The sequence below is a fragment of the Alligator mississippiensis genome, chromosome 6, assembly GCF_030867095.1.
Source record: "Alligator mississippiensis isolate rAllMis1 chromosome 6, rAllMis1, whole genome shotgun sequence".
NCBI lineage: Eukaryota > Metazoa > Chordata > Crocodylia > Alligatoridae > Alligator > Alligator mississippiensis.
In genome coordinates this window covers 217,000-229,062 of record NC_081829.1, presented here as the reverse complement: position 1 = coordinate 229,062, position 12,063 = coordinate 217,000, and the positions used below count along the sequence as shown (strand labels likewise).

The 12,063-nt window shown below is 45.8% G+C and overlaps 1 protein-coding gene across 2 annotated transcripts in view; it reads left to right on the top strand.

Annotated features, from left to right (window-relative positions):
* Positions 1 to 12,063, top strand: part of STK40 (serine/threonine kinase 40) — a 34,952-nt gene that overhangs the window by 10,692 nt on the left and 12,197 nt on the right. For both annotated transcript variants that reach the window (XM_014606529.3, XM_059729449.1), the window contains exons 2-7: positions 1,170 to 1,282; positions 3,332 to 3,451; positions 4,463 to 4,548; positions 5,093 to 5,236; positions 9,137 to 9,364; positions 10,575 to 10,627. In XM_014606529.3, the coding sequence (XP_014462015.1) occupies positions 3,340 to 3,451; positions 4,463 to 4,548; positions 5,093 to 5,236; positions 9,137 to 9,364; positions 10,575 to 10,627 (623 nt within the window). In that variant the 5' untranslated portion in view covers positions 1,170 to 1,282; positions 3,332 to 3,339. The remainder of the gene's footprint in view (positions 1 to 1,169; positions 1,283 to 3,331; positions 3,452 to 4,462; positions 4,549 to 5,092; positions 5,237 to 9,136; positions 9,365 to 10,574; positions 10,628 to 12,063) is intronic.

The window sequence follows — 12,063 nt, the reverse complement described above, 5'->3', positions numbered from 1 at the left end:
TCAAGAGTAGGTTTTCCTCTAGTGGCTTGGCCTAAGCTATTTTAGGAGTTTGCAACAATGGTGTTTTTTAAGCTTGCGTCCTCTTAGCAGGGGAGGAGGCAAGCTCCTCCCACTGCTTGTACTGAAACAGCTCATTGTGAAAGTGCTGACTAGACCCTTTCTGTGGGTTTGCGCAGCCCATCTGGCCCAAGTGTGGGAACTTAACCTGATGCTGCGTGTGGTCTTTGCCCCAAGAGCGAGGGCCTGAAGTACTGAGTAAATGAGAAATGACATTCTCACAATACAGTACCCAGTCGTGTTTAGAAATGTCCCTGCTCCAGACTATAACACTGCAATGTATGTTGTCTCATTACGAAAGTCTGACTTTTTGCCACATCTGCATTATACTTGGGTTCAGTTGCAGTGTAAGTAAGTGCCAGTGGAGTAAAACTGAAGCTGGGGTAAGCAAAGCTGCAAGAAATAGTGTGCAAGTGTTAAGCCACGTATTTGTGATGATTAGCCATTGGGCATTTAACATGCAGTAACTGCCTGACTCAAGGCCCAATGAACCTTGTACTTAAAGTCTTACTTGGAGATGTGACCTAATGCAATGAATTTTAATGGGCTTTTTTGTTTTTTTGAGAGCCACTTATTAGCTTGATCTGAAAAGAGAAGTTATTTTGCAAGAACTTGGCAGCAAGCTCTGTTTGTCTTGCTCTCTGAAATGTAAGCTCTGTACCTGTTAACACTTTACTGCAAATGGAAATTAAATGTTCAGTTCTGGAGAGTCAGTTTTCTTCCCTGCTTCCATGGAAGCGTGGTGATGGCACTGTTCACTTTCATATAGATAAAATAGTCCATGATCAGTCCCCCTTTAAACCTCTAGCAAAGGCATTTTCTATCCTAATGTTTGACTGAATTATTCTCAGCTCTAAATGATCCAGCTTATGCCACAGAATGTCAGTGTGAAGGTTCCTTTAGGCAAGTACTCGTTCATCTGTGCAGCACTGTGCACCCCTGTGACTGCAGTCCCAGCTTCCCAATCCCTTTGTGCTCTCTCGGGTGAGAACAGGGGCTTAGAGATCATCATAACACAAGATAAATGCACAGGCTGCAGATTGCCAGAGTGTTATTGTATCCCAAAATAATCCTGAACTGTAGCATCAAGCCTGTCTCATTTCACATTACAGAGTCTCCGACCTTCTGACCAGCCAGCTTTCTCTGGGGTGATGCATCCTGTCTCCTGAAACATTGGAAAACCTAGTTTGGAAGAAGAGTAAAGATACAGTTGATGCTGAACAACGTGAGTCCTCAGATAGTTCTGTTTATGATAATGCCACGTGTGCCAAAGGGTCCTGCAGGCGCTGGTCACAGGTTTCTGCAGAGGCAGTTGGCTCCTGCATCTTCTCAGCTGTGATGATGGAGCTGTTGGGAATGGAGGGGTCTTAGGCAAGGTCAAGACGGTTTGTGGTGCATCCTGAATGGAGGTGGGGTTTCTGTGCTACATAAAACAGGACACTGCTCTAAGCACTGAACTTCATGAAACTTCATTTAGACTTGCCTTCAAAGACCTGGATTGATCAGGATCAGTAACAGAGCATCCTGGCTGCCTCACCTCCACTTCTGCCCATCATTGCTATCGCTGCCAGGCAGCAAGATGCTGCTGTATAAACCCATGCACTGCTGTCAGTGCCCGTCGGTAGGGAAAAGGCAGGGTAAGTTTGTCACCAGTGAGGCTCCTGGAGGAGTGAGCTCCCCACTCCCCTGTTGGCAGGGTGGGGGCTGATCAGTCTGATGCATCCTGTGGAAAAGCAGCCTCCCCCTCTGCCTTGGGGATTATACCTGGCTTGGTTTAGACCTGTCTGGGGTCAGGAATATGGGGAAGTGTGGGCAGTTTGGAGAGGGCTTGTTATTGTTCCTTGTCAAGTGCTTCCCAAGTGGTCAGTGCAGCTAGCCGATGAGGCAGTCTTCTTACAACTGCTCCTTCAGCGAGAGCTTTACAGTGGTGCCTGCCTCCATTGCCGCTGCAGACATGGGATCCCTCCTCACAGCATGCACTCTCTGCCTGGAGGAGAGCAAATGCAGTGCTGTTCCACTGACTGGGAAAAAGGTTCTCTTCCTGCTGAGCTGAGGCCAGATATTCCCCTGGAAGGAAAGATGGGTGTGACCAGTCGGAGGTTTGGGTTGATGTGGACCTTTAGGGTATTGTATCTGCAGTGCTTCCTCGCTCTGCAGAGATGAGCAACCGGAGGCATCTACCTCTTAGGGGAGCCTGAGTAGAAACTAAGCACCTGTTGAAGCCTTGGCCAGGGAAGCTCAGGGACTCGCTAGTTCTGTCTGGCTGTACTACGACTCCTAAAAGTGAGAGACCTCCTGTAATGGACGTGCATGTTCACGTGGGTGGTGCTGCTGGGGCGCTCAGGTCCAGGTTCCCCAGAGTTTTGTTTCATGAAACATTTCTCTACTACAGCACCTCTGCTCAGAGCTATTAAGTGTCCCAGTTCCTTTAGATAGTAGCAAACCAGCACTTCCTGCACAGGGAAGTGCAAAAGAGGCCATGATTATTATTATTTTTTCTTTTTTAAGATATAGGGCTGAAATTTCCTGTGTTTCGGCTCAGTCCAGCTGCATAGACGCAAGAAGGGAATAAAGGAGTTTGTCATAAAATGAACAGATTATAGAGGGGTAGGGGGATGGCTCATTTTTGGTAAATTTTAAAGAAACGTTTACAGTTTACAAATGAGATGAACTAACTGATACTCCTCAGGTAATTCCTGTGCCCTCCCTCTGCCTCTCTCCATTTTTAGGAAGGCTTGGAAGGTACCAGTTTTGTGGTTGTGATCAATTAAAGGCATTAGTCCTTAGACTGCTGTCTTTGTCTTCCTGACGAGTTGGCTTTGGTAGTTAAAACTTAAATCCTTTACTGTGAACAGACCTCCAGGGCCCCATGGCCTGAGCTCACAGACTTATGGGTAATGAAGGAGTAGAGGCCCATTCTTCTGAGGCATTTTTAGAGTGTGTCCATTCATAGGCTTATTTGGTTGTAAAACAAACCTTCATTATTTTGATTCTTCCCCACTACATCTGTTAGAAACTAATTTTCTAGGAACACTGCTCTATGTGTAACAAGGCTGACTTGTACCTTCTAGAAATGCACAAAGCCTATAGCCCTCAATTAATCCAGGAGTAAATGAGCCATAGCTTTTTGTCAGTAGGAACTGCCTTCCACTACGTGAGTAGGTGGAGGCACAAATGCATCATCAAGTAAAAGGCTTCCAGCACAAGATAGAGGGTTAGCACAAGGAAACCAGCCTGGTTACTCATCGACGTGTGATCTTCTCTTTCTTTCAAGAGCTGAGGATGAAGCGGCGAGCATCAGACAGAGGAGCTGGGGAAACATCTGCTAAGGCAAAAGCTCTTTGTGCTGGGATTTCTGGAAATAATGCCAAGAGAGCAGGCCCTTTCATCCTAGGTAAGCACAGGGGTTTTTGTCATCATATGCACTAGTTTTGGGGGATGTTAACAGTGGCAAAGTTTCTGGAAAACAGAGCCCAGAAAAGGGACAAGACAGAATCTTATTAAATCTTCAAACATATTGATCCAAAAGAGCAATCCTTAGAGCTGCTGTCTTGAGGAGATCCCAGGGTATTTGTAATGCAGGTTTAGCAAAGTTGGCATAGCTATTATGGGGACAGCCACAAACCTCTGATTTTTTTTTTTTTTTTTTCTTCCCCTTACCCCTTGAATATCTGACTTGTGCTTTATAGCAGATCCTTGGAGGTAGGTGTGGTATGGTCCTCTAGAAATCCTTGGGCTGTGTTCAAGACTCCTTTACACTGAACATGCCTTAAATCAGCATGCACACATTTTATTAAGACGGTGGCGGTTCTGTCCTGGGCACAGAACCTGCAGACTTTGTCTAAGCGCTTGGACACTGCTTGATTCCTAGAGCACTGCATTACTCTGGTCACTACCTCCAAGTTACCCTTATGAAAATGGAGATGGTTGGATACTAGAAATGGACTGATGTAGCTGGAGGAACAAAATGGGTGGCTGCTTCGGTGCATTGAATAGATTTATGGAGCCATGCCTGCAGCACTGGCGGTTTGAGGTCGGAGTCCAGCCATGGCTATTCCTTACTGTGGCAGATGCTAACAGATGTAAGCGCTGTATGGTTCAGGCATGCAGAAAGACATTTTTAAAAGAAACGGCTGTACAACGTGCAGTGTTTTGCCAAAGGTCGTTCCTGTGAACAAATGAGCCATTGTCCAAAGTGGCTCCAAAATTCAGGGTCCTTTGTTTTCTTAAGATCAATGCAATTTCTGGGGGGAAAGCACTGCACAGTGTGGACATTCATACCCTGCTGAAAAAAGGAACTTGATTTAGACTAATGTAAACTGCATGACAGCTGAATATTGACATAACACTGCATTAGTCATCACTTTTTAAAGGCAAACAAGTCTGTTCTGCTTTGTGCTGTCAGGTCCTCGTTTAGGTAACTCCCCAGTGCCAAGTATTGTTCAGTGTTTGGCAAGAAAAGATGGGACAGATGACTTCTATCAACTGAAGGTAAGGGAAATGCATAAGGGGAAGATCTGGGGAAGCATTTTAACCCCCTGCTCCTTGAAATGAGCTGCCAACATATGGGGATGTTTCTGTAGTCAGAAGCTGTGCATGCTCGGGAAAAGCCTGCTATAATTTCCCACCAGCAGTTCATCTCTACCAGCTGCTGCACTGGTGTAGCTCTGAGATGACTCTACCTCCGCTGCTGCTCCCACATAATTAGATGATACTGTATTTAAACCACCAGTTGCTTCTTGGAGACCTATCTTCACAGTTGCCATTGGAACTGAAATGGTGGTGGCAGGAAGGGATAACAGCTGGGGTTACTTTGCAAATAGTAACCCAAGTGTTTCCTGTAAGCTAATTGTATACGTGCCACATCACTCTGCACAGATGTCAGCTCAGGTTTGTGGCAAGTACGTAAACATTAGAGGAAACGCATTCCACTGTTAAACACACATGTAAACACTTACACAGTGCAGTAGTGGCTCAGGATTTGGGGTCACTCTGGTTTTCTTGAGAGGAACATGGATTTTTTCCTTTCTTGTAGATCCTCACGTTGGAGGAGAGGGGTGACAAAGGAATTGAAACCCAGGAGGAACGACAGGGCAAGATGCTGCTGCACACAGAGTACTCTCTCCTTTCCCTTCTCCACAATCAAGAAGGAGTGGTTCATCACCACGGGCTCTTTCAGGTACAGTAATCCATCTTGCAGGTTCTCTGAGAATATAAGCAGCTGCTGCTGCCCCGAGTTGCTCTGCTGTGCAGTGCTGACCTCATTCTCATGCATAAGGAATTACTGGTATGGAAGCCATGATTAATCAGTCCTGCTGAAAGCAAACAAGACTTGCAGAGGCTATTGCATGTTAACCATGATGAAATGCATCTTGTCACTTGTGAAATGTGAAAAGACTGGCAGGATGTGGGCCTAGGTAACAAGCATTTGTTATTTCATAAATTTCATAGACGTTAGGGCTGGAAGGGACCTCGGAAGATCATCGAGTCCAGCCCCCTGCTTGAAGGTCAGGAAGTCAGCTGGGGTCATAGGATCCCAGCAAGATAAGCATCCAGTTGTTTCTCGAAGGTGTTCAATGTAGGTGCTTGAACCACCTCCGATGGCAGGGTATTCCAGACCTTGGGGGCTCAGACAGTAAAGAATTTCTTCCTTATGTCCAGCCTGAAATGGTCTCTCAGTAGTTTATAACCATTCGACCTTGTCATCCCTTGGGGCGCTCTGGTGAACAAACGTTCCCCCAGATACTCGTGGTCACCCTGATAAACTTATAGGTGGCCACCAGATCACCCCTGAGCCTGCGCTTTTCCAGGCTGAAGAGCCCCATAGCTCTCAGCCTGTTGTCGTAAGCTCTGTTTTCCTGACCTCTGATCATGCACGTGGCTCTTCTCTGGACTCTCTCAAGCTCCTCCACATCCTTTTTGAATTGTGGAGCCCAAAACTGGATGCAGTACTCCAGCTGCAGCCTCACCAAGGCCGAGTATAAGAGGAGAATGACGTCCCAGGATTTGCTTGAGAAGCATCTAGGGATGCAAGCCAGCATTTTGGTCACTTTACTAGCCGCAGCATCGCAGTGCAGGCTCCTGTTCATCTTGTGGTCAATGATGACCCCCAAGTCTCTTCCTTCTGTAGTGCTAGCCAGCGTAGCACTGCCGAGCCTATAAGCATGCTGCGGGTTTTTCCTCCTAAGGTGGAGAACCTTGCATTTTTCAGTATTGAACACCATCAGGTTCTCGTCCACCCATTTGCTGAGCCTGTCCAGGTCAGCCTGGATCGCCCTTCTGTCTTCAGGTGTGGATGCTTTGCCCCAATGTTTGGTGTCATTGGTGAACTTGGCCAGTCCGCTTCTGACTCCAATGTCCACATCATTAATGAAGATGTTGAACAATACAGGTCCAAGGACACAGCCTTGAGGGACCCCACTGGTCACAGGGCACCATGACGATTGACTTCCGTCAGTCACCACCCTCTGGGTCCGACCAAAGAGCCAATTTCCCGGCCAGCGAATCGTGGTGGACCCAAGGCCACAATTGGCCAGTTTTGCCAAGAGGTGATCATGGAATACCAGATCAAAGGCTTTTTTGAAGTCAAGATATATGACATCAATCTCTTCTCCCTTGTCCAGGTGATAGGTCACCTGATCGTAAAAGGAAATGAGATTGGTCAAGCAAGACCTGCCCGCAACAGACCCGTGCTGGCTATCCCTCAGGATGTTGGTGTCGGCCAGTCCATTAAGGATGGCCTCTTTAATAAACTTTTCTAAGATCTTCACCGGGATAGAAGTCAGGCTGATGGGCCTATAATTTGCTGGATCCACTTTCCTCCCTTTCTTTGAAGATGGTCACCACATTGGCCTTCTTCCAGTCTTCGGGCACCACACCAGAGCGCCAGGAATTCTCAAAGATAGCCCAGCCTCTGGTACGGATGATGCTCACCAGCTCCTTGAGTACTCTGGGGTGTTATCCTCAAGCTGCTTAGCATTAGGTAGCTTCAAGTACAAGAGCAGGAGCATGGGTCTGAAGAGACCCTCCTACATGTGTTGGGTAGTAGAAGTAACCTGAGCGTGTCCTGAATCTGGCAGGGGACGGGGGAACTGCCCCCTGCCGGGTGCTGCTTCCACAGAGCAGTTTCTGCCAATTGTCAGAAGGCCCTTCTGGAGCTGAACCTCTGCTTTCCCGTTTCTGTAATTGGTCTGGCATGGAGTTGGGAGATGCAAGACAGCTTACCAGCTGCTTTTCTAGCATGTTAAAATGAATTTGTGAATGTGCTATTTAGCAATTAAATACCCTGAAGTTGAATCAGTTTCAAGGCTGTTAACACTTTGAAATCGATAAGTCACTTACTGAATCTGTGACAAGCTAATAGGAGTTGTAAGCTGTGATGCAGGTAATTGTTCACTTGCTGAGTGTTTTGTGTTTGTCAACAGCTTCTTTCAGTGAGGTCCTTTCTGTTATATCTAAAATAAACTTGTAAGAGGCCTGGGAAACATGGTTTGTGAGGAAAGGCTGTAAGAACTGGGATTATTTAGCCTGGAGAAGAGGAGACTGAGGGGGGAATTTGAAGACTTATCTAGAAGATGAAGACAGTCTGTTCTTTGTGGCTGCAGGGGACAGGATGAGGAGCAGTGGTCTTAAATGGCAGCAAGGGAAATTTGCACTGCATGTTATGTAAGAACATAAAAAGTGCAACACTGGGTCAGACCAGTGGTCCATCTCGCCCAGCATCTCATCTCCAAGAACAACAGGAGTGGGTATTTGACGCATTGAACCAGATGGATGTAGAGGGATCCTCTCCCCTATTCATTACCCTGCTTGGCATCTGTCATTATTGGGGTAGAGATGGTAAAGAGACATCTCCAACTGTTCTGTTCAAAAGCCTTTAGTATATTTATCAGCCATGAATTAGCTTACTTCCTTTTTGAACCTGGCTCTGTTATCTGCTTCTGCAGCTTCCTGTGGCAATGAATTCTACGTGTTAACTACATTTTGCATAAAAAGTGCTTTCTCTTGTTAGTTTAAAACCTGTCAGCTACTAATTTCAGCAGATGCTCTTTAGTTCTAGTGTTCGGGGACTTGATGAACAATGGTTCCCTGTTCGCTTTGTCCGTGTCCTTCATGACTTTTTTTATTGACCTTTGTCATATCCCCCCCACTCTCCTCCAGCCTTCTCCTTTCCAAACTGAAAAGTTCTAGTTGCTTTAGTCTCTTCTAGTATGACGACTTCTCCACGCCTGTGATCATTTTGGTTGACCTTCTGTTTCCTTCTCTAGTGCTACTCCATCCTTTGCAGAATTCAGAACCACATGCAGTATTCAAAACTAGATGCGATTTCCTGAGGGCCCTTCCAGCCTGACTATTCTGTGATTCTAGAAGCCTTGCCTTCACTGATGCTTTTTCTTGTTTTCCTACCATGACTGGTACTGTTGCTAGCAGATCTGCCCCACTGTATTTGTATTATCCAGTTCACATTGATTTAAAGACATAAGAAACTAATAAACACTTGTGCATCTAACCTCTTTCCTTGCCTTCTGTCAGTAAAGATGACATCTGGTTTCTGAATGCATGCCAGTATTTTATTTAGGTTTTGGAAACCTGGACTAGCCAAGTTCATTCTTGGCCCATCCAGTTTGCTACACTCAAGGCAGAAAAACTGAAGGTATAGATGGACATATCTTTTAACCACTTTAAAATCTGCCCCTGGTTACAATTAGCTGTTATGGCCTAACTGAAGTCTGCAGAATCCTGTAGCAAGGAAAGTTAGCTAAATCACTAACTATAAAATAGAATGGAAGTTAAAGTTGCAATACTTTATCTACATTTGTATGGCTACAGAATCATGCAGATAAAAGTTGCACTGTAATGGCTTAAATTGCTATCATTGGATCTGTCTATACCCTAGTCCTGTAGTAGCTAATCTTAAACCAGATGGGTGTGTCCCTTGTGTGACTCTTATCAGTACTTTGTTGTTCTCAGAACAGCTGTCTAAATGGCCACTGCATCATCTGATGTTCTGTAGTCAGTAATACAGCTCTCCAGGTGACTTCCCTGACTTCTGTCCTTTTGCCTCCCTCTTCCACGGCAGGACCGAGCGTGCGAAATCATAGAAGACCTGGAAGCCAACAGGATGGTTCGGAAAATGAAGAAGCGGATTTGTCTTGTTTTAGACTGTCTCTGTGCTCACGATTTCAGTGACAAAACCGCAGATCTGATCAACCTGCAGCATTACGTCATTAAAGAGAAGAGGCTGAGCGAGCGGGAGACAGTGGTGATATTCTATGATGTGGTACGCGTGGTGGAAGCATTACACAAGGTAAGGGCTTTGTGCATCCCTGAGTGTGCTAGAAGAGAGAGCTGTCCTCCTAACTAACATCTTGGGCTTCATAAACACTTCATCCTATACAATCAAAAAGAGGGTGATGACTGTGGAATGTCTAAACTGTCTTCCAGTGACATTGCTTTGCACACATTGAGCTCTGGGTAAGTCCATGTGCTGCAAACTGTAGCAGAGCATCTGTGTTCTCCCCTGTGACTTATGGAGGAGAGTGTGCTAGTTGTTTGGGCAGAAGGCAGCTGAATTAAGTGCAGATCAGGTGAAGAGCAATACTGTTAACCTCAGAAAACCTTTCTGGGCTTGCAGCTTGTCAAATCCAGGAAATGCTCCAAAGTGTTTCCTGTGGAACAGTACAGATCATAAAGAACAGGAACATTGATTGCAAGATGAAAAACCCTGTGCTTGCAACAAGTTTGAGACCAAGTGAACTGAAAATTACTGTTCTAAAAACAGATTCTGCTGTTTTCTGAATTGTACCCTATAAAAAGGGACAACCAGCTTCTCATACCAGAGCCTTGTCCATGAGCTAATAAGCTCATGTGTAAAGACGTTTCTCAGCTGAGAGGCCTTAGTGAGGCTGGAAAGCCTGAAGCTCAAACTTACCAGCTTCCTTCAACACATGGGAATAAGGAATGTTTATAGACCATGTGGCTTTTAACCTGCACATGAGAATAGAATAATTGGAGTGGAGAAAGTTTACTACTAATAGTGTGTGCCATGCTCTATCCATTTGGAGGTTCTGGGGTGTCCCACAGCTCATTAGATACAGGACCCTACACTCCAAATTCTTAGGATTCCTGGTATGGTTCTGACAAGCCTTTGTTCTTTGCTGTGGATCCCAAAAGTGACTGAAAAACTTCAGGTGGCCTCACCAGTATTTGCTGAAACTAGCATAACTGTTTGAATCTAAATCCATCTCCATGTGCAGATACTGCTGCCATCTGTGGGTTTTTTGTGTGGTCATATTGCTCTCCTGGCTTCACTTGGAACACGCATCAAATTAACAGACCTTGCAGGGAAAGCCTGGGGGGAGGCAGGGTGGTTGCTAATGTTTTTCTAGTTTCTGTCCTCATCAGTGTACTCTTAATATTTACTTAATGCTTATGTCTTCTGAGTACTGAGCAATCCTGAGCTCATCAAACATGTTTGTGTTCATATTTACTGATCTAAAATGGAATATATTTTGCAGAAAAATATTGTGCACAGAGACTTGAAACTAGGGAACATGGTGCTAAACAAAAGGTAAGTGTCTTTCTTGAGCTTGTATTTAGGGTCCTTGTGTAAAGATTCAATCAAATTTCCTTTCCCTCAGACAGACGCTTTTGGTATCACAGAAGTGACAATCACTAAATTCACCCAGGAGTAGCTGTTCCCAGGAGGGAGTGGCAAATACAGTAAAGCATGGTCCCTTGTCAAAATCCTGTTCTTATGGGTGTCCAGAAATAAACTAAACCCGGGTGATCCAGTGTGCCCAGGTACTTCTGCTGCCCACACACAGCTGTTGGAGTGCATTCTTGCAGCCAGACTCCTGGGCTATGTGCAACGCTGCTAAAGCACAGCTAATGGCAAACAGCAGTGCCAGCTTGCTGTTTGTCACAAGCTGAGATCTGAGAGCAAGAGAACCCCATGGAAGTGTTTGTCCCACACCCAACTTGTGCATTCCTGCAGGTACCTGCATAGCTGCTGTGCCTTGGGACTCGCTAGTCACCATTACAAAGCCAACTGCAGGGCACTGAGTAAACCCTCCCATTGCCCCCCCTCCTCCTACAAGGTCCTGGGGTGGAATTACCTGATTCTTGCTCTCTGGACCTGGACTCTGGCTGCAGCCCTCTAACATGATTTGCTTCGGCAGATCTGAGCCCCTCCAGTGCCTGCTGCTTTGTTTCTGTAGGGGCAGTGGCTCAGGTGTTCAGCCTCCTTGGAGGGAAGTAGAAGAGATGTGTTGAAGAGAAAACAATATTAAAACAACACACCACTCTGTGCACATGCCTGTCTCCTAAGATGTACAGTTCCCTGGGGTGCAGGGAAGACCCTGGTGCTTTCACACTTCTGCCACTCTCCCGGGACCTGTTTGTTCTCACTACAAACAGCTCTCCCCCACCCCACCCAAAGAAAGGCTTTTAAACTGGTTTGTGTCCTTTGATCTTCTAGCTACCAGCACTGGCAGACCCCTGGTCTGGGAATATGTCCTTGCCCTGTAATGCTCCCCCACCCCATGTTTACTAGGAAGTTCTTTATCTGCAGTTATCATGGTGTTTCCTTGCCTTTTCCCACAGCCTTTATTAAGCTAGAACTATCATTTGATCATACAGGATATCTTGTAACCCAGCACACACCAATTTCACCCACTGACCAGGTCATATGCAGCGTCAATAGTATTGCACCTTGCTTATACAGCTGCTGATCCATCACAGTCATGCACCATGGCAGTGCTTCAGAGCAGAGTTTATACAGGGGAAGCAATGGCATTTGAAACCAAGTGATGACCAAATTTCATTTCCTAATTCTAGATGGAGTTGAGCCAGAAACTTCTTACTGTCCATTACCTTGGCCAGGGGTGTTACCAGTGGCACAGTTACTGTAGATGACCTTTCTGTTTCTGGTGTTAATGCCTCACATTCACTTACCTTGAGCATACTGCCACTCAGGCTAAGGGATCAGATTCTGCTGAATTTCCT